The sequence below is a fragment of the Arvicanthis niloticus genome, chromosome 14 (assembly GCF_011762505.2).
Source record: "Arvicanthis niloticus isolate mArvNil1 chromosome 14, mArvNil1.pat.X, whole genome shotgun sequence".
In the NCBI taxonomy this organism is placed as follows: Eukaryota; Metazoa; Chordata; class Mammalia; order Rodentia; family Muridae; genus Arvicanthis; species Arvicanthis niloticus.
In genome coordinates this window covers 21,599,154-21,621,066 of record NC_047671.1, presented here as the reverse complement: position 1 = coordinate 21,621,066, position 21,913 = coordinate 21,599,154, and the positions used below count along the sequence as shown (strand labels likewise).

Below are 21,913 nucleotides of genomic sequence, written 5' to 3'. Positions count from 1 at the left end.
GTTTCAGAGAATGGAGCACTTGAAAACTGTTTCATTACAGTTTTTTGCTGCTCTCTTACAGGAAATGTCTGACCCAGTGAGAGCTGACATATACTGGGCAGCCACATTCACAGCCTTCTGGGAGGCTGGGAGGTTTCACACTCACTGTGGTTTTAACTACATGTTCTGCTTTGAAATAGGTAGGCTATTTTATTTTAAGCTGACCACAGCTTAGAAGAAAGCTTTTCAATTTTCCTTTCTGACATGTTTAAACAAGCAGACAAATGAATGTGATTCACAGAAACCACACAACCACGTCAGGTATGAAAGTGCTTTTTCTTTCTTTTTTTTTTTTTTTACCTGACAAGTCAAAACTGTGAGACATGCTAAGTGGCCGCACTGCTGCAAAAAAGAAAAACAATAGAGAGAAAGTAATTCAGCCATTAGGGATCCAAAGGCAGACAGAGCAGGGAGGGCCAGGGCTCTCGCTGGCTCTCCTTGGGAGTCTAGACAGAAGCTAGTGGATACAAGTCTGACATGTAAAACAACTACAAGAATCTTAATTTGAGCTTTACAACAAGGACAGAATAACAATAAAAAGAAAAGGTAACACTTTAAATACACTGAAAATGAAAATAAGATACAGAGAAAAAAAACCAGTCTCCCCAGAAGTGATAGCATTCCTTCTGTATGCAGTGCTGTTTCATTCAAAAGTTATGTTCGTGACATAATAAGTATGTTGTAAATAATGCTTAATGGGCAGGAGCTAAGTGTAAACATTTCTACCCCAATGTGCAAGTTAGATGTTTCAAGGTTTCAGGAAAGTAGACAGAGACTTTGTGTTAATGAGAATAATTGTCCACTTGCCATCCAAAAAAATAAAAAACTTAGTACTAAATTCAAATATAGTCCATATTTCCCTTACTAAGTATAGCAAATAAAATAATACACATCTCAAACCCTCTTTAATCAAGTTTGCTAATATCTTTTACTGAGCTCTTCTCTGGTATGTGAACATAACTTTTGAATACGCTGGCCACCACACGCAATAGAAATATATCCCTTCTTAGGAGATGCAGTTCATTTTCCTCCTCTCCTTTTTTGTATCTGTTAAGCTAACTGAACTGGGGGCTTTATGCAGGATGGATAGTGCACCAGGAACCGAGCTGCATTCCTGGCCTCTCCTCTTGTTGTTTGTTTGCTTGGGGTCTGAGTGACATTCCCTAACTGAGGCTCTCGTTTTTTTCAGGTTCATATACACCAAAAGGACCACAGTGAAGAATCACTATAACTAAGAAGTTTAGAACAGAAAAATATCAGTGACACGAACGAACAGAGATTGAGGTACAATAATAATTTTGTTGGGAGAACATGTCCAAATAAGTCATGTGTGATTTATGTTTAATGATAAAAAAAATGTTCAGGCCATACCCAATGTTAAACCAAAAGAATGGTTTCTGGTCAATATTTTTTGTTTGTTTGTTGTTTTTTGTTTGTTTGTTTGTTTTATTTTGTTTTTGTACTTTCTTTCTCTGTGTAGCCTTGGCTTTTCTGGAACTTACTCTGTAAACCAGGCTAGCCTAGAACTCAAAAATCTGCTTGCATTCGCCTCCTGATTGCTGGGGTTAAAGAGTGCATCACCACCTCCTATTTAAATTTTTTAATTTTATTTTTTTATGCATGGAAATGTGTATAGAAGCTGAAGGACAAGCTTGGGTGTTAACACTGGGAAGTCATGTCTTTCAATGGCCTGGAGTTTACCAATTAGGCTAGATGGGGTGGCTAAGGAGCCTCAGGGATCCTCTTCCTCTTCCATCTCTCTCAGTGCAGGGATTCTGAGCAGGAACCACCTCGCTGGGCATTTGTGAATGGCTTCCAGGATTGAGCGCAAGCCCTTCTGACCAAGCCATTCCTTAGCCCCCACTGTTACTTTGTAATGCACAAGTTCACAGTGGATGCCCACAGATTTTGAAATTATGGGTAATAATCTCTGTGGGTATTAAGACATTCCCCAAATATCTTCATTGTTTCTACTTGCAATTACAAGGAGGAAATACAAAAATATTCAGAGAAATTTTTTTTTCAAGTTAATCTTACCAATCCTATCCTAATTAAATACGTTAAAATACAAGTCTATAGTAAAACACAACACAATGGGATAGTGGTGGGGGAGCAAAATTTCTTACTTTCCATTTGAGGCTTAAGACTAGTTTAAACTCAGAATTCTAGAAGCAAGAAAACCAGAGTAATCACTTTCCTTAAAAATTTATTTTACGCACGTGTGTGTGTGTGTGTGTGTCTGTGTGTCTGAGGACAACCTGAAGAGTCTCCCTTCTGCCAAGTGGGTCCTACTGGAGATCAAGCTTGGGTCATCAGGTTTGGTGGCAAGTGCCTTAATCAGCTGAGTCTGAATAATCACTTTTTACAACTGCTCAACTCTAGGTACTGTGAAACATCAGTGCTCAGGGTTAAATACAGTAAACTCAACATAAATTTGTCCTTCAACTTTTCTAAAGCAGGGTTAGCCTTTAAATAAAATCTTGAAAGGTGAAATAAAGAAATGTATATGAGAAGGCCTGCCATGAGAGACTGAATGAACCAGTAGTCCACAAGCTCCCAACCTGAGATTTCAGCACTCAGGAGGAACACAGCAAGTCTGGCCCAGCATGGTCTGTCTATAGAGTGAGTTTGAGGCCTGTCAGATCTGTGACCCTGTCTCAGAAAAACAAGTGTCGGAGTGGTGGCACAGGCCTGTGATGTCAGCACCTGAATCAATCAAACTTTAGCTACAGAGCAAGTCTGAGAAGCACCTGACCTATCAGATACTGTCTCAAAACACAAAACAAACAAAAAAACCTCCCAAGAAGAAAAGCTCCAAACTAGATTGCTTCACCTATGACTCTACCAAACTGTGAAAAATGAATTAATTCCAATCTTTTCCAAACTGTTCTAAAATGCAGAAGGAGAAGGAACACTGTGCAGGTGGGCCTCTGCTGTATAAGAATATTAGCTGAGGGCTGGAGAGATGGCACAGCAGTTAAGAGCACTGACTGCTCTTCTAGAGGTCCTGAGTTCAATTCTCAGCAACCACATAGTGGCTCACAACCATCTGTAGTGGGATCTGATGCCCTCTTCTGGTGTGTCTGAAGACAGCAACTGTGCACTCACATGTATAAAAATAAATAAATCTTAAAAAATAAAAATAAATAAAAATAAAAGAGAATACTAGCTGAGCAGGAGCTAGTGGACAACCCACAGTAAGCAGCATTCTTCCATGGCTTCTGCTTCAGTTCCCACGTGAGTGCCAGTCCTGACAAACCCTCAATGATGGACTGTGATCTGGAAGGGTAAGATGCAATAAATCCTTTCCTCCTCTAAACTGCTTTTGGTCAAAGTATTTATTTACTAAAGCAAGAGAAAAAGCAAACTAGAAGCAATTAATGTGATACACATTTAACAGACTAGAGGATTCAAAAAACATATAGTCATCTCAAAAACTGCAGAAAAAGCATTTCACAAAACAACCCTCTCAGGCTGAAAACTCAGCAAGCTGGAAATACAAAGAAATTACTTTGCCAGAATAAGGCCTACATAAGAAAGACTGCATTATACTACCTCTAACAGTGAAAACTGAAAGGGTTGAAAAATTTCAAAACCTCCTAACAGACTGAACAGAACCAAGAGTGCAGGTCAGCTTGGTCGTGAGCTCTGTGTTTCAGGAACTTGGCTGACCACAAAATAGATGGCTGATTACGTACAGGCTCTTAAAAAAATAGTCTATACAAAATGTTCCCCATGACTGTTCCTTGGACCCTGTCACAAACTGAATAATGGGCTGGGACTTTCCACAGGTGCTCTCCAATAACCCTCCTTTACTCCCCCTAGGTTGTGGTTTCCCCCCTGAGTTGTGGTTTTTGGCTTTAAATTCTCTCTGTCTCCAAAGCCCTGGGGTCAGACCCCACTGCCCCTGCGTGGGTCATGGGTCTTGACCTCAGTATACTGATCAAAATATACCTCTTGCTGATTGCATCAAGTTCGGTGTCCTGTGAGTTAATGGGTGGCTACAAATTCCTGAGGTTTGGGTGAGGTCCTCCCTTCGTGGGGGCCTTACAAAACTCGAAAGGTTTTCCTCTGACATCAGAAATAAAGCAAATATGGCCTTTCTTGTGTTCATAATACTAGGAGTCCTAATTAAAGCAATTAGGCGAGAAAAATGAGAATATGGCTGAACTGATATCCAAGTTGGAAAGGAAAAAGAAAATTATCCCAGTTTATAGATACAGTCTTATAAAGAGAATCCTACAGGTGCCATTAAAACCAAACTAAAATGAAACTGTTAAAGCAGGGCTGGAGAGATGGCTCAGCTGGGTTCTCAAGAGAATGTAGGTTTGATCCCAGCACCCACATGACAACTCACAAGTATCTTTAACTCCATAGGTACCAGCCATGCATATGGTACATGAACTTACATAAAGACAAAACATCAATACACATAAAGGAAAATAGTAATAAAAATCTCTTAAAGTGCTACTAAATTCAGTCAAGTTTCTTGATAAAAAAATCAGCATAAGACAAATGTGTGCTAATTTAACCTACATAAAAGTAACACAAGAAAACAAGCCCATTCGTTCTATCACTAAAAATATTAGGCTACCCAGGAATATTAGTGATGAGGAAAACTATAAGACATAAACAAATGCAAGATGGCTTGTGCTCTTAGACTAGAAGAATTAATACTGTTAAGGTAGCCATATACCTTTCAGGCAGAGTAGCACATGTCTTTAATCCCTGCACTTGGGAGGCAGAGGCAGGGGCATCTCTCTGAGTTCCAGGACAGCTAGGGCTACATGGCAACCCTGTCTCAAAAACAAAACAAAACAAAACAAAATCAATATACTCAAGCCACCTACAGATTCAACTCAATCCCAGTAAAATGAAAAAAAAAAATCAGTGTTTCTTTTTTTTCCCTGTGCCTACTCCTCTTCTTCCTCCTCTCTCTTTCTAAGGCTACACACCGTATACAGCCTAGGCTGGCTTAAATGAATGATCCTTTTGCCATCCACACAAGTGCTGGGATTATAGATGTGTGTTCCCATAAAAACCCTTTCTCTTTTCCTTTTTTATTTTTTTAGACAGGATCTCACTATGTAGACCAGGTCGACCTCAAACTCCCAAAGATTCATCTGCCTCTTGAGTGTTAGCATTCAAGGCGTGTGCCACTATGCCTAAGGATTAAACTTCTTTTTAAAGAAAACAATTTAAAGATTTATTTAATTGTATATTGTATGAGTGTTTTGCTTGCTTACATGAAAGTGTTACATACTTACATACATATATGGGCACTCAAGGCCCAGAAGCATGGGGTAGGAGGCTGGTAGCACATCCTCTGGAAATGGAGTTAGAGACAGTTGTAAGCTGCCATGTAAGTGTACTAGGACTGGACCCATGTCTTCTGGGGGAATAGCCAGTGCTCCTACCTGCTGAGTCATCCCTCCACCTCCTCCTGCCTATTCCATGGGCATCTTAATAGTAGTTGTCCCAGAAACAGAAAAGCCAGTCTTGAAATTCTTATGATACTGTGGTTTGAATGTGAGTGTCCCCTTTGGGCTCATGTTCTGGGAGGCTGTGAAGCCTGCAGTGAGCAGGGACAGACTGACAGACATTAGGTCATACGGCGAGGTCTGCACTAGAGGTCAAGGACTTCTAGTCCTCACTTGCTTCCAGCTGCTGATATTCCCGCTGCTGCAGGACCCTTAACAGTTGAGAGGCAGCTTACTTCTCCTCACACAACGCACAAGGTTGATATTCAAAATATGTTAACAAGTAATAACTCAATAATAAAATAATAAACTGATGGCCTTGACTTAAAACCAAGCAAAGAACCTAAATAGGCAATCCAAAGGTGACACAGAAGCCGCTCACAACTACATGAAAGAATGCCCAAACATCAACCATCAATCACTAGGGAAATGAAAATCCAAACTACAACTGGAAATCACCTTAGACATGTTAGGATGGTTATCGTCAAATAAACAAGCCCCTCAAAGCCCCCAGTGGTGGAGCAAGGATGTACAACTAGGGCATCTGCTGCTGCTGGAGAGAACACAAGCTGGTGTGGCCACTATGGAAAGTCCTTCCAAATAGAGTTCGGTGGGCAGAGGGCTTGCTGCACAGGCTTGAGGCCCTGAGTCTGGATCCCCAGCACTTCTGAAAAAGCTGTGCTGGGAGGGGTGGAGACAAATGGATTCTAGGGGCTTACTGGGCCAGCTAGCTTACCTGCAACAGTGCAGTGAAAACAGTGAAAATTTTTGTCTCAAAACATATGGTAGACAATAGCAGAACACCCCTTTATGTTGACCTCTGGCCTGTGTCTGTGTATACAAAGAAGTACAAACACATACACACACACACACACACACACACACACACACACACACACACGCACACACACACGCACGCACGCACGCACACACGCATGCACGCACGCAGACAGACACTCACAAACACACAGGCACAATTAGAAGGATTCTGAAAGAAATGAAGTAATGCTATGTATCTATCATCTAGTATTGTACACATGTTAGTTTATAAGGTTTTTCTTTCCTCTTTTTACCAAGATCTTATTTAGTTCTTATAGAAAAAATATAATAGAGGTAAGATCTTTTATACTCCTTTCTGATGATAAAAGCAGTTGTGTTTAGAAGGGGAAAGAGTATTATCTTAGTTAGAGTTTTATTGCTGTAAAGAGACACATGACCCTAGCAACTCTTATAAAGGAAAACATTTAGCTGAAACTAGCTCCCAGTTTCAGAGGTATACATACCATCATTGTCAGGGAAAAGCATTGAGTTAGGCAGGCAAACATGGTGCTGGAGAAGGAGCTCAGAGCTCTACAACTCCATCTGCAGCTAGCAGCAGGAGAGTGTGAGCCACACTGGGTATAGCTTGAGCATAGGAGACCTCAAAGCCTGCCCCCACAGTGAGGTACTTCCTCCAACAATGCCACTCCCTGTGGCTCAGCATCCACATTCCTATTCAAACCACAACTGTCCTCCTTAAACCTCAGCTCTTGCCATTATGTCACAATGCTCTTATGTAGTTCAACATCAGAGAAGGAAAAAACTGTCACGGCACATAAATTTCAAGTGTAAACATATGTGAGGGTATATGTATGCAAGCAATAGCTAGGGGGAGAGGAGAAGGAAAGAGACAGGAGAACATAGGAGGGGTCTGGAGACAAGGACTGAGAAGTCTGCAAATTCACTTTCATATGTATAAGTACAAACAATTTTCCTAGTGGTGATTCATGAATATAGAAAGTGGAGACTCACCTAGTCTGCTCCGTCTAATTTCTTCTGGTGAGACAGGCCGAAGCTTTCTTTCTGCTTTAATTTCTTCTAATATTCTTTCATGGAGGCTCCGTGGTCGTGGTGGGGTTGGTTTCAGTTTTCTGGCTGAAGCCTTGAAAAGGGAGTACAATGGTTAGAGACTTGATCATTCATATAATGCAGAATTATGAACTATATGTCACTGACTGTAATGTTGCCTAATAAAAATTATTCAAATCATTCAGTATCAAGACATACATACATACATACATACATACATACATACATGTGTGTGCGCACAATTTACTTTGTGTGCTTGCATGAGTGGAGGTCAGACAACAAGAGAGTTTTGAGTGAAGACATACCAAATGATTATATTAAAAAACTGAAGGTATATCTCTGTGCTTTAGTTTCTAATTTACAGGAACGCTTCATACTCTCAAGGGAAATTTGGTGGCATGCTACAGAGCCACCCCTGGAGAGGGTTAAGTTACTTACTGGATTTAAAGGGGGCCTTGATCTGATGAAGTCAAGGATGATCTCGTGAGCGCTCTTTCTTAACCGAGGGGGAATGTCACCATTTACCTAAAAGGAGACAAAACCAAAACCAATCAGATCATGGACTAGGGGTCATCACTGTACATTTAATACCAGAGATTCTGCTTTCCTGATGGCACAGCTATGACCACTTTACCAAATGTTTTGCTGTCTTTTTTAAGGGGTAGGTTTTTGAGATAAGGTCTGGTGTACTTCAGGCTGGTTTTGAACTTGATATGCAGTGAATTTTCAATCTTTTTGTTTTTACATCCTAAGAGCTGGGGTCACAGTGTGCGCTATCAAACATACATGGCTTTGTTCCCCAGTCTTATTTAAACAAAACAGGCTGAGCTGCCACCTCAGGCCTGACCCTTGCCCTGTGACCACTGCACTGGCATCTATCTAACACCGTCACTTTCCTCCCTGTGCCCTGTATCCAGGTTCCACAGCAAGCATCAGTAACAAGCACTATAGGGCCCAGCCCAGCACGTGAGTTTAAGAAGGGGAGCTGTAAGCCAGGTAGTAGTGGCACATTCCTTTAATCCCATCTCTCAGGAGACAGAGACAGTGAATCTCTGTGAGTTTGAGCCCAGCCTGGCCTACAAAGCAAGTTCCAGGACAACTAGGAATACATAGGAATACATAGAGAAAAGCCCTGTCTCAAAACAAAACAAAACAACCCAAAAGCGGGGTTGGGGGTGGGGCAGGCACTGTGGGACTTATCTCTGCTATGGTATGACCCTTACTTGTGGATTTCCCGTATGTAACATTTTTTTAAAAACCTGTTGATACAGAATTAGACGTCTACTTTTAAATAAGAGTAATACATCCTTCTAAATAATTTTCATATGCCTTTAATACTTTTCCATCAAAAAAAGACCGAGAAAAAAATGGAAAAAATGAGATCAGCTTGCAAGTTCCAATATCCACACATCACATCACATGACATACGTTCCTGGTGTTTCTGGCTTTTCAGTCAGGGTCTTAAGTAGCCTAGGCTGGCCTCAAGCTGCTATGCCTCAAGCTCCTAATCCTTCTGTTTTCAATTCCCATGCATGTGCATGCACTAACACTTCTGGCTTTATCTTCAGTGTCCAAGAGCTACAAGCTGGGTCTCAACCCCACTGTGCACTGACACTCCTGCTGAGGACCCCGTGAGTGGATACAAAGTAAGCTCCAGTGTGTAGAAAGCACTGCTAATGGGCCAGCAGATATGCATTCTCAGGTCATAGAACCCTTGCCAAAACAAAAAAGCAGTACCAACTGAAATAAGAAATGGTTCCATTTCTTATGGACAAATTGTCAATTCAAAGAAAATAAGCTCAATTACAGGAAAGTGATCCTATTTTAAGGGCACAATGGTTTACAAACAAAAATCTTATAGTATATGAAAAGTGATTTCTTTGAAGTATTTTTAAAACTATCCTGAACTCTGTCTAGTTTTTTTTTTGTTTTTGTTTTTTTGTTTTTTTGTTTTTCGAGACAGGGTTTCTCTGTGTAGCCCTTGGCTGTCCTGGAACTCACTCTGTAGACCAGGCTGGCCTCAAACTCAGAAATCTGCCTGCCTCTGCCTCCCAAGTGCTGGGATTAAAGGCGTGCGCCACCACTGCCTGGCTCTGTCTAGTTTCTTAAGAAAACATTTCAAGGCAGCTAAATTTGAAGTAAAACAAATAAAGAGTAAGCTGTTTTATTGCCATCCACCCCGTTCTCATCCCTCATAGCCTCCCCTTTTAGCAGCTCTTTGGAAGTGAAGTCATGATTCACTGATGCTGTACCTCAGTAAGCTGCTCAAAGCTGGGATGTATACTTCCGCTAATGCCAAACATGGAGAGGGCTGAAGACCCCTATGGTCTGACCTGAGGCCCTGGCTCATATAAAGAAAACCACTTCTTTAGAATTATGTGAAGCTATGATCTTAGAATTCAGAATTACTTCAAATATGTGTATCTGACTTTCAAATCACAAAGAGGCTTACAAGTACATTAGAAATCTGGCAATATTTATTAGTTTTTAGAGCAGACCTTCTCCACCTATGGATTGAGACCCCTTTAGGAATAGAACATCAGATATCCTGTATATTACATATTTATATATGATTCATAACAGTAGCAAAATTATGGTTATGAAGTGGCAACAAAAATAATTTTATGGTTGGGGGTCACCATGACATGAGGAACTGTATTAAAGAATAGTAGGTTGAGAACCGCTGCCTTAGAAACATGTATATACACTGAGCTAGTAACTGTGTGGCTACAACTTATATTAAGAAAGATTAAAAACAATAAACTAACAATATATTAGCTCAACTATGGTTTGCCCCTGTTATAGATTACTCTGGGCTAATAATAATTGTATACCATGGGCTAGGGTGGGGTGGCAGTTAATAGCACTTGCTGCTCTTTCAAAGAACCTGAGTCTAGTTTCCAACACCCACACTGGGTGATTCACAACTGTCTATGTGGGGGTCTTGGCAGGTGTCAATGCAGGCAGTGATCTGAGAAGAGGTAAGAATAAAAACCTGGTGCAGACTAACTATGTCCACTGGATCAGACTCTGGGGAATCTAATGCCAGGCAGTTCACTGTCAGCATATTCAAGACATTCTACATGGTTTCTAGGAGGCCATCAGTCCAATTCCAGGCAGACAATAAAGTTTAAGGTGTGACTACATAGACACTCCTTTACAAAATACATGGGACCATGAGGGAGGGTCCTATAGTTAAAAGGCCTAGAATCTAGTGTGGTCTCTGACCAATAGCATAGAGGTCAGAAAGCCATAAAGTACATGTGACACCTCCTCTAAGGATGAGTAACAGTTTAGGGAGGGAAGAGTCTGGAATAACCATTCTGGAGAATTTGGGTGAGGTCTGCCTCTATAGCAAAAAGATGGGTGAGGAGGTCTGCCTCTACAGATGGCAAAAAGGTCACCAAATTGTTAACAAAATCCACTTGCAGCCTTCTGGATGGGAAAGCAAGTATTTTTTCCTCCTCCACTGAGAAGAGTCCCCTGTGTGTTTAACATTCCTGGTTTTCCTTAATGCTTTCTGTGAGTATAATGACCTCTGTGCCCCTTAACATGTCTGTAACTCCAGTTTCAGTGGATTTGATCCCTCTGGCCTCCATGAACACCTGCACTCTTGTACAATTACCTACATACAGACATACATATTTATACATAATTAAGATGTAATAAAAATAAGTCTTTAAGAAGTTCTAGACTGCCTTGGCTACATGAACTGATGTAGATTAAGAGCAGAAGTGGGACTGCAGGAGAAGATGGGCTCTGGCATGGAGGAAGGAAGGAGCAAAAGACAGCACTGTAAGCATGACAGTGCACAGTAAGACGGCATGCTAACTTAAAATGAACGAGAAGTAGACTACATTGTAAAAAGCTCTGTGCATGCTGTTTCACAGTGTAATCAGCAGATACAGACACAGCAGGGCCTGTAATGTGTCAGAGATGTGCACATAATTAACAGGAAAGCAGGCACACACAAAACATCACCAGAAAACAATACAACGTTGTTAGAAACAACGTTGGTTGTCTCTAAGAAACAAACTTATTAAAGGGCAACTTTTCAAAGGCAAACCATAATTTGTTCTTTAGAATAATGAAATGCATTATGTACTTAAACCAAATTCCCAAACTTTCTATCAGCTAGGAATGCTGGCTTGTTTATAATTCTAGGACTCAAGGAGGATCAGGAATTCAAGGGCATCCTTAGTTACATTCAGAGTTCAAAGCCAGGCAGGGTTTTATGAAACTCTGTCTCCCAGAGGTTCTGGTTAGTCAACAAAATGACGGACTGGGTATTAGGACTATCTTGTGCCTCACTGGTACAATTAGGAATAATTATGCTCTAATTGCATTTTGAGAGAAAAGTTTTATTTTAACAGGAAGGGTGAAGCTAGGTGATGAGAGAGAGAAAGAAAGAGAAGGGGGGGGGGTGCATAGAGGCAGATGTTCACGTGTCTCCACCAGTCAAAGATAGTTTATATATCTAGGTTGGGTATTGGGTTACACTTCTGATTGAGCATTACCAAACTTATAAAGCCTTTGATTAACATTTTAAAAAAATGTATAAAAGCAAAAAGGAAAAGGGGGCATGGGATAGGGGTTTTCTAAGGAGGGAAAATGGGGAAAGGGGATGGCATCTGAAGTGTAAATAAAAAAAAAATCACACACACACAAAAATAAACCATACCTTCAGTCACAGATAAAAAAGAAAATTATGTATGAAAACAACATATGGAAAAAAAGAAACTCTGTCTCCAGACAACAATGAAAAAATATTTTTTAAATGATTTAAAAATTTTAAAAAAGGCTTGAGAGATGGCCCATTGTTCAAGAGCACTTGCTGCTCTTGCAGAGGACCTGGGTTTGGTTCCCAGCACCTACATGGGAGCTCACATCCATTTATAACTCCAATTCCAGGGGCTCCAATGCTGCCTTCTGATATATATGGGTTCCAGATATGCACACAACATACATAGATGCAGGAAAAATACTGATGTACATAGAATCTTTTTAAAATGATATAAATATATTTTATGATATAGAAACATTTATAACATATTTGACAGAAGAGAAAGTTTATATGGCATTACAAGAGTATATAATTTAATTATATATAAGAGTATATAAAATATCAAGAAGTAAATACATTTCAAAATGGCAGAACTGAATTTTATTTTATACATATTTTATGTTTACAGTGAGTAAATTACCTTTAAAATAAAACAAAAAATTAAAAAGAGGGGCTGCAGGGAAAGCACTGGCTGCAGAAGACCTAGGTTCCATTCCCAACACCCGAGTAGTTGCTCACAACTATTCATGAACTCCAGTTCCAGGGGATCTGGTACCTTCTGGCCCCTTGGACACCAGGCAAACACACAGTGCACGGACATACATGCAGGTAAAGCACTCAACTGCATAAAATAAATAAATCTTTAAAAAGAGAAAAAGAAATTGTAACATGAATGAGCTTAAGAGTGAAGGGTGGAGAAGAAGAATGGCAATGTACACAGTAAGCAATGGAAGAAAAGATCTAGGTCAGCAATATTATAGCCGATCAAACACGTCTGACAAACAGCTACCACGAAAAGACAAAACAGACACTAGATATTGAAAATGTAACAACTGTCAGTATATATGAACCAAATTCCAGTCCAAGATAAATGAGCAAACAATGAAAGTGAAATGAACAATTCCACAATAGTTGGATGCTTTAATATTTCATTTACAATAGTGTATTGAACAAAACAGAAGATCAATCAAAAAACAAAAGAGGGATTTGAAAAATTTCACAAATTAACTAGGGTTCTTCACCTAATAAAGAGATAGTCCTTTCTTTCTGCCTCTGTATTCCTCCCTCTTACCTTTTTCTGTGATATTCTTGTTATGTACTTTATGTGGCCTTGAACTCAGAATCCTTTCACTTCTATGTCCTGAGTACTGGGAACCACAAATGTGTGTTATTATACCTGGCAGCTTTAGAATACATATTTTTCTTAAGGGTATGTGATTTCTCCAGGACAAACCATATATGGGGTGGGGGTGGGGGAACACTAAAATTTAAAGATGTAGTATTATTACACACTCATAGCCCTACCAAACAGGAGGATAGTGAGGCCCTGTGACAGTCTCAATGAGATGTGAGGTGATGGACAGGACAGGAGATGGGACTGAGAGCAAGTGGTTTTACACAGGAGACATTTTCAAGCCAGAGTTTCCAGGATTTGCTGATGAGCTAGAAGTTCCCTTCCTTAGAACTTTGCTCAAGGACTTCACTGTATAGCTATCAATAAAGATGTGTAGAACAGAATACATAAACCAGCCTGCTTTACTGAGATTGATATGATTACTTTAATGACCTGTGATATATCCATAAGCTAGAAAATATGTAATCATTTAGAAGTAGTAATGTTGAACTAATGACACGGAAGATATTTACAACATGAAACTAGCTTAACAAGTTATACACTGAAATCAGCCCATCTTGTCTAATAAAGCACAGAAAGAAGACTGAGGATTGATTAAGCTGGGCAGTGGCACATGCTTGAACTGCTGGCACTTAAGAGGCGAGGGGAGAGGCATGTGGACTGCCCTTAATGCTCTCTGGTCTACATAGTGGGTTCCAGGCTAGTAGTATAACACAACAAGACCCTGTCTCAAAACAAGAGAAATAAAACTCATCAGAAAATGGGGGTGGGGTGGGAGGGTGGGGTTCTAAATGAATATGAATGCAAATGGCAAAGCAACATGATAACAAAATTCTTCTTGGTTATGAAATCACATGTTCCTAACTTTCCTTCTTTGAACTTAAGGTATTTTCCAAGTTTCTATAGTGATCAAATATTTTGTAAGAATAATTAATACCTGATTAGCCCATTTCTAACAAATAAGGTATAGGCAACCGTGAGTGCTTACCATTACTTTTCTTAAGGTGTACCTTCTGCACCGAATGTCATCCATGAGCATCTCATAAGGGGTGAGCTGGTACTCAATGGGCAACGGGTTGTACTGCCGCTGTTGGACTTTCTTAAGTTTTACCCCATTTCGCAAATCCCTCATCACTTGTACCCAGAACCGTGCCTGAAAGAACCAAGGATGGAGAGTTATCAAGAAATAATTCACTAGTTTTCTCTGAATGGTTACAGTCATAGAGAATCAAGAAAGGGCATGGATTATAAAACACGAAGTAAAGGAAACATAACGTTTTAGGATATTATGGGATGTGTAAAAAGTCAGTAGGCTACATTAAAAGACATGTCCCTAATATGTACTACTGTGAGACTCTGCTAACTGAAGGATGTATTCCCCACACCTCGACATGGGATTTAGCCATGTGGGGTGTGTGTTTGTGTGTGTATGTGTGTATGGGGGAACAGTACAAGTCCAGCAAGCTGTCCTCGTGCTTCTTTATGCAGTGAGAAATACAAAGTAAAAGCCTAGTGGCTCTGTTCCTAGGACAGAGCAGAGACACCACAGCTGCCCTGCAGAATGGTGAGAGAGCTAGCTAAGTTCACTCCTGTACACTCTAGACTGTGTTCTGGTCAGTGTCACAGCTACAGCTGTCCTATAGCTACAGCTGACGGATCCAAGTACTTGCCATTAGCTTATGACATCCAGCATTACCTTTACCTTTCTGATTTCATCTCATCAAGAAGAAATAACTAATAATGAAGAATTGACATCTTGTCTTTGATATATATAAAATGCTCAAAATGACAATTTTTCAATATATACTAAAATGTGTACTTAATCTGTTTCTCTGTCTTACATCTATCATTATCTAGTTCAGGGAAAAGTCAATCAAGACAGTATTTAATTAAAATGTACCTTATCAAAATTAATGTGATTTCAATAGCTATCTAAATGTATTTATTACATTTAGATATTACAAAGTCAAGTCATAGGAATTTTCCACATTCAGGTGTGTTGCTCACTGATAGAGGAGGTGGTTAGTATGTATGAGTTTCTAGGTCTTATCTGCAATACCAGAACATTTTTTTTCTGTATAAAATAAGTTTTTTAAATTAAATTAACACTTCTAAAGAAGTCCTCCAGACAGTTTTCATTTACGATGTGTAACTGTACACTTCCTACTTTCTTCTAAGGATGGATGCTGTCGTCGGGCTGCCTTTACAATGGCCAGTCTCTCTACCTTTCCCTCCATCCACTTCCACCTTTCTAGACAATTCACCTGAGTGGTGTCATGAAGAAGAGGTGAAGTTCTGGTTAGTGGCTGCTGTAGTTTGGATTATTATTTTTAAAAACAAGAGATTCATTACTATTATTATTAGGGGTGATGTGTGTATATGTGGGTATATCTCCATCCCTGGGGAGCATATGTAAGTCAGAAGACAACTCTGTATACAAAGTTAGTTCTCTCTTTCCACCTGTATGTGTACGTGTGAGCATCTGTGTGCCAGGAGCTCTGAAGACAACTCCCAGGAGTCAGCTCTTTCCTTCCACTGTATGAGTTCTGTGGATTAAACACGGGCTTGAAGTCAAACTACAGAGCAAGTTTCAGGCCAGCCAAGGCTACACAGAGCTTTCATTGTGAGTACGTGAGTATTATTTAAAGTATTTATAAGTATAAATGTTAATACAAATATTTCCATACACAATGGAAACAGCTCTGTCAAAAGAAAAGTTTTTATAATAAAAATGTATTTACTTGTAGAATCAAGTATTCAGATTTATATACTAATTCATGCTGCAGTCCTTAATAACCAGCAATTTTTTTTAAAGCTAAGCCAAGCAGAAGGCACATCCACTTCCTTACCCAGTCCGCATTTTTCAGGTCCTCCAGATCTGTGCTGGATTCATCACTCTTTTCCATTTCTTGAATCTTCTTAAGGTTCTACCAGTTAAAATAAAATTTAAAAACCAGTATGAAAATTATATTAAGCTACTTTCTCAAATTATAACTCCAAATGGTTATCTTTCGATCTCTGGCTTGGCCTCTCTCTCCCACTGTCCAATCCTTGTCTGTAGGCATCACGTGCAACTGAACCCTGTTCCTCAGTCAGCCTTCCTTTCTTTCCATTTGTTACAAAACCTCTCTACATCCATGGCTCTTAGCATCTGTCCTGTTGGGCTCACACTTGTCCAGGACTCCTCTCTGGGCTTCCTGAGGCAGCAGTCCACTCACAGAGCTAATGAGCTTTGGACCTTGTGGATGTCTGGCATGCATTTGTAATGGTTAATCTTGATCGTCAACATGATGGGATTTAGAATCACCATGGAAACAAATCTCAGGACATGTCTTAGAGTGCTTTTTAAAAATTAGGTTAACTGAGGTGGAAAGACCCACTTTAATGTGGATTATACCATTCCATGGTCTAGTGTTCTAGGCTGAGTAAAAGAAAGAAAAGTAGTACCCCCTCCTGACTGTGATGCAATGAAAACAGCCCTGCCTCAACCTTCGGTTGCCATGTCTCCCTGTCATGGTGGACCACACCCGTGCACATTGTATAGAATCAAACTTTCCTTCCTAGGGCTTATTTTTTTGTTTTCAGGTATTTTGGCCAGCAACAGGAAAAGCAACTAGCACAGTATTTATCAAGTAATTTATTTATAAACTTCAATTGATAAAATGCCTTTTAAATAGCATCAACCATACATTTGCAACTTGTAAGAAAATATTGATTAATAAAAGGTATGGGACAGTGAGATGGCTTCCTAAAGGCACTTGCCACCAACCCCAATGACCTGAGTTAGATCTCTAGGACCCACATGGTGGAAAGAGAAACCTCAGTGCTATCAAGTTGTCCTTTGATCTCTACACACATGAACACACACATGAACACACACATGAACACACACACACACACACATAATGAAAAATTTGAAAAGCATATTTAAAAATTATAAACCCACTGTATTCCATTCCTACTAATAGCAATTCAATCTTAATATATTTTACCTTTGGCTGAATTATTTGCCTGCTTGTCCAGAGACTGAATTTAAGCGCACTATATGAAAACTTAGCTCGTTTTATATAATATAAACTAACGTTTCTAAACCATTTATTTTTATCTTCTCAACATCTCATATTATCCATCTGCAAAATGAAGATAACATTACCAGCTTTTTAAAATACTCTAATAAAGAAGTGTTAATGAAGAAAAAAAAAAGAAAAATTACTGTGAACACTGAAGATATAAGTAAGGTGTTCTTTCTTTTCTCCCTTAGGGAAATCCAAAGAAAAAAACCCAACCTATTTCTAGTTATTTCAGAATGTGTTTACATGATGTTCTTTAAAAGTCAAGACTCCTTCTGAAATGCAGGTAGACCTGCACCATTCTTGGTCTGCGGCCCTGTCTGAGTTACCTGATCTGGGTCTCTGTCTACTACTGACCTCTCTACTTTCTAAGGACTAAAGGGACTGTGGCGTCAAATCACTGACACACTGCTTGGCACAGGTAAGGGATGCCGCTTATTTCCTTGCGCTTCCTAAGTACAATCAATCCTAATTCATTACACCATAGGCTGTATCAAAACTTCAATCAATCAATTACACATTCAACTTTTCATTTGCAGCCTCTTCAGAAGAGCAATTTCACCAACCTACAGATGGCTTCTGTGCTATCATCTCAGCTCTAATCCCTTACATTTACCAGAAGCCTAGCTGCTTCCTTATGTGTCTGTCTACCGGTCTCCCCTAGAGTAGGATCCTGGGGTAATAATCATGGCAGCTAATAAGTGATGAGAAAAGTGAACTCTACCCTAATCCGCATTACAGAGGAACTGAGGCTCATAAGGGCTAATTCCCATGTCTGTGGCTTCTCTGCAATGAGTGAGGAGCAGGTCTGAAGCAAAGGAATGCAGATATGCTAGATGATGTTTGGAAGCCAATGAGAAGAGTGTTACCAACAAACCTGCCTGACATCACCCTGGCTGAAACAGTCCTCATGAGATAGCTAGTCCCAGTTCTAATTAATTCATTAAAAGGAACCTTCAGGAATACTTATAATTCTAGTGACACAAGGAAAAATAACAAAATTTATTACTACTAACTAGATTTTCCAAAAAATAGCATGATCTTACATCAAATTTTGAATAGGAATTATTATTATTAAATCAGGATTTTCCATTCTCTCTCATTTAAGATGTGCCAAGTGCCAGCTTAGAGAATAGTATTTCTGATATTCAAAAACCCTGCTTTCCCCCCAACCTCCTGAACTAGGTATTTTTTTAAATCTCTTTTTTAATAGCTGAATAGTATTCCATAGTACAAACACACCACATTTTTGTTATCCATGCTTCACTTGAGGGACACCTAGGTTGTTTCTAGTTTCTGGCTATTATAAATAAAGCTGCTCTGAACATAGTTAAGCAAGTGTCTTTGTAAGATGTTGGACCATCTTTTGGGTATATGCCCAGATGTGGTATAGCTGGGTATTGAGGTAGAACTATTCCTAGTTTTCAGAGAAAACTCCAAATTGATTTCCAAAATGGTTGTCCAAGTTTGCACTCCTATCAGCAATGGAGGAGAGTTCCCCTTGCTCCACATCCTCACCAGCATGAGCTGTCACTTGAGTATTTGACCTTAGCCATTCTGATGGGTGTAAGATGGAACCTCAGAGATATTTTGATTTGCATTTCCTTGATAACTAAGGACTTTGAACATTTCTTTAAGTACTTCTCGGCCATCTGAGATTTCTCTGTTGAGAATTCTCTGTTTAGTTCTGTACCCTATCTGAACCACCAACCAAAGAACACACACAGGCTGGACCTTCCTGCACATATGTAACAGATGTGCTGCTTGGTCTTCATGTGTTTTCTGAACCACTGGAATGGGGGCTATCCCCAAAGCTGTTTCCTGTATGTGGGATATATTCTTCTAGCTGGGCTACCTTATCTGGCTTCAGCAAGAGAGGAAGCACTTATAGCCTTGGAGAGACTTGAAGTGCCAGGGTGAGGGAATATGGGGGGTTGGGGTACAACCAGCTCAGCAGAGACGGGGATGTAAAGTGAATAAGTAAAAAAATTAAATTAAATTAAAAAAAAAAAACTCTGATGATTCAAAACCACAATCTGAAGTACATGATCTCCATGAAGTATCAAAATCACAGTTGAGGGGGTAGGAGCCCACACACAAGTCCTTATTTGGTTCCCCTGGTGTTATTAAAGTTCTATGCAAAAAAGATTGATGACTGTTGCTGGGTGGTGGTGGCGCATGCCTTTAATCCCAGCACTTGGGAGGCAGAGGCAGGTGAATTTCTGAGTTTGAGGCCAACCTGGTCTACAGAGTGAGTTCCAGGACAGCCAGAGAAACCCTGCCTCGAAAAGCAAAGAAAAAAAAAAAAAAAAAAAAAAAGATTCATGACTGAGAGTACATACTATTCTATTGATTGAAAGATGTTGGAGTAACCTTTCTTCACATCGTGAAGGTGTGTCTCTGTATTTTCAATTGTTAATTCTGTACCAGCAGAGGGGTAAGTGCTGGCAGGATTATGGTATTATCATTTCTATGGCCCATCACTGGGTTTTCTATTTGTAAATATTCATCCTTCTTCACCTGTCTAAAATCAATCTAGAAATGGATCAGAGGTTGTCTGGTTACTGTTTGGTTGTAATAAAGATCTGAATACCAACAGTTGGACAAGAAGTAGGAAGCAAAACTTATAGGCAAAGGAGTGACATAGAGAGAAGACAGCAGAAGTAAGAAATCCAGAGTGGACTTGGAGGGGAACAGGCATGGACCAGAGCAGAGCAGAGAGGTCCAGAGCCAGCCACATGGCAGGTCATAGGCTAAATAGCAGGGTTAAGTTAGATAAGGTAGCTGGGAGGGTCCAGGCAGGTTCTCCCAGCACTTAACCTAGTCTATATCTTTTTCAAAGGACACCTTATATGATTTACAAGTCTGTGTGTTTTCTGTCTACCTCCAGTAAAGAGAACAGCATTTTTTTTTAACCATTTACTTTGTTTAGTGATAGGATTCTCCAATATGTATAACAGGTCTCTGTACAGGTCTCACCCTTAGTAATTGTTCAATAATAAATTAAGGCACTTTAAAGCAAGAATGTTAAAATGCTTAAATTTCTTCAACAGCTCTTTAGTAAGTCAACTTTAACCGAAATAAACTCAATCGGAGGGAAAATAATTCAAAGGAAATCTCTGGTCTTTAAACTCAAAATTCTATGAAAGAACTAGGGGGTAGAAATGTGCCTGTTGGGGAAAATACTTAAATTGAGCTCATACTACGTTTGTTACGTTCAACCAATAGATGAACTAAGAAGAATGGAATAATTATGTCAGCAGCACAGGATGCTGGCTCCTTAAGGGCAAATTTGTATGTGAACACACCTTTAAACTATTCTTTCATTTTGTTTCAGCTAAAGACTTTTTGGAAAATGTTAAGTGTGCCCATAAGAACTCCCGTCTGCCATCTTCATAAAGCAAGCTAAACATACCCAGAATTGTTCTTGTCTATTACTTACTTTAACATGTGTGTATGTGCCTCATGACTCTGGACTAAACAGGTACAGGAATACATCCACCATCTTTCCCTCTGAAATTGAACATGCTCAACAGTGTACTTATTAATACAGCATGCTCAGAAGTTATTTTATACATAAGTATGTTCAGACTTCCTGAATAAAATCTGCATGCTTCCTTTGTCTGAAAGTCACTCACTGCTTTTAGAAAAACTACCGTGGTGTTCTGGCTGGTTGCAAGTAATGAACCTTCCTCTATTCTTTGACCTAGCTGTGCTTATTGGCTATGTAGTCACCAAGAAAGAGCCCATTGTGTTTGGTTATAATTGCAACACTAATCAGGCAAGCAAGACTCAACCAGCATCAAAACGAACTGACTTGAAATCTCAATGTCTGAGAAAAATCTAACTAATACTCCTTTGCCAACACATAACTGAGAGTTCAGTGTGGGGCTGCTCAGGGCAAACGGGAATTAAATTTGTTTTAGCAAGTTCTTGTCATTTAAAGGTTCATTCCATAGCAAGCACTATAGTTTGTTCAATAACCACAAACCTAAAGGTAACAAAATTCAGGAGGCATAGCAGAGCAAAACGCTAGATTATGCAGATGTAGCAGAGGCCTAGCAACTGAGAGTCATGACTCAATATGCTCATGTAATTCCAGAAATATCAGTTCCTGCTTCTATGACCTTTAGTCCTGGGGTGGAATGGCACGAGAAGCAGTAGTTAGGTATATTCACTCCAAACTCTATTGCTTTACATTCTGCCGTGGCTCATTCTCCATTTGCCCCTTTTTAGTCTTATTATTCTCTTACATATTTCTGACTGAATATAGGTCTTTACACTTCTTGCGTTCACTTTACTGGGATCAAGTTCTTACCTGCCTACTGCTAAAAAAAAAAAAAAAACAAAAAAACACCCTGTTTTTATAATATTAAATATAATTTATAATATTTATTATAATAATATATAGTATTAATCTAAATGATTGGCTCAAGAACTTCTTGTGTCTTAACAGCAGCAGCGCATGTGGCTATCAGATGCTTCTTAGCTGTGTGACTTAGGTAACTGCTCTAATCCTCAAATGATTTTATCATCTGTAGAATGGTCACAATAAAAC

At 39.6% G+C, this 21,913-nt stretch overlaps 1 protein-coding gene and 1 long non-coding RNA gene across 5 annotated transcripts in view; one reads left to right on the top strand and one right to left on the bottom strand.

Annotated features, from left to right (window-relative positions):
• Spire1 (spire type actin nucleation factor 1) overlaps positions 1-21,913 on the bottom strand; it is a 130,600-nt gene that overhangs the window by 25,645 nt on the left and 83,042 nt on the right. For 2 of the 4 annotated variants that reach the window (XM_034518059.2, XM_034518061.2), the window contains exons 5-9: positions 16,135-16,212; positions 14,274-14,438; positions 7,806-7,892; positions 7,311-7,440; positions 340-381 (exon numbers count right to left, since the gene is read on the bottom strand). In XM_034518059.2, the coding sequence (XP_034373950.1) occupies positions 340-381; positions 7,311-7,440; positions 7,806-7,892; positions 14,274-14,438; positions 16,135-16,212 (502 nt within the window). The remainder of the gene's footprint in view (positions 1-339; positions 382-7,310; positions 7,441-7,805; positions 7,893-14,273; positions 14,439-16,134; positions 16,213-21,913) is intronic. The other 2 variants (XM_034518062.2, XM_034518060.2) reach the window with 1 other exon arrangement.
• On the top strand, positions 941-21,038 carry LOC143434280 (uncharacterized). Its single transcript, XR_013103634.1, has 3 exons — positions 941-1,323; positions 17,547-17,776; positions 20,693-21,038. It is a non-coding gene; the product is annotated as an uncharacterized LOC143434280 (long non-coding RNA).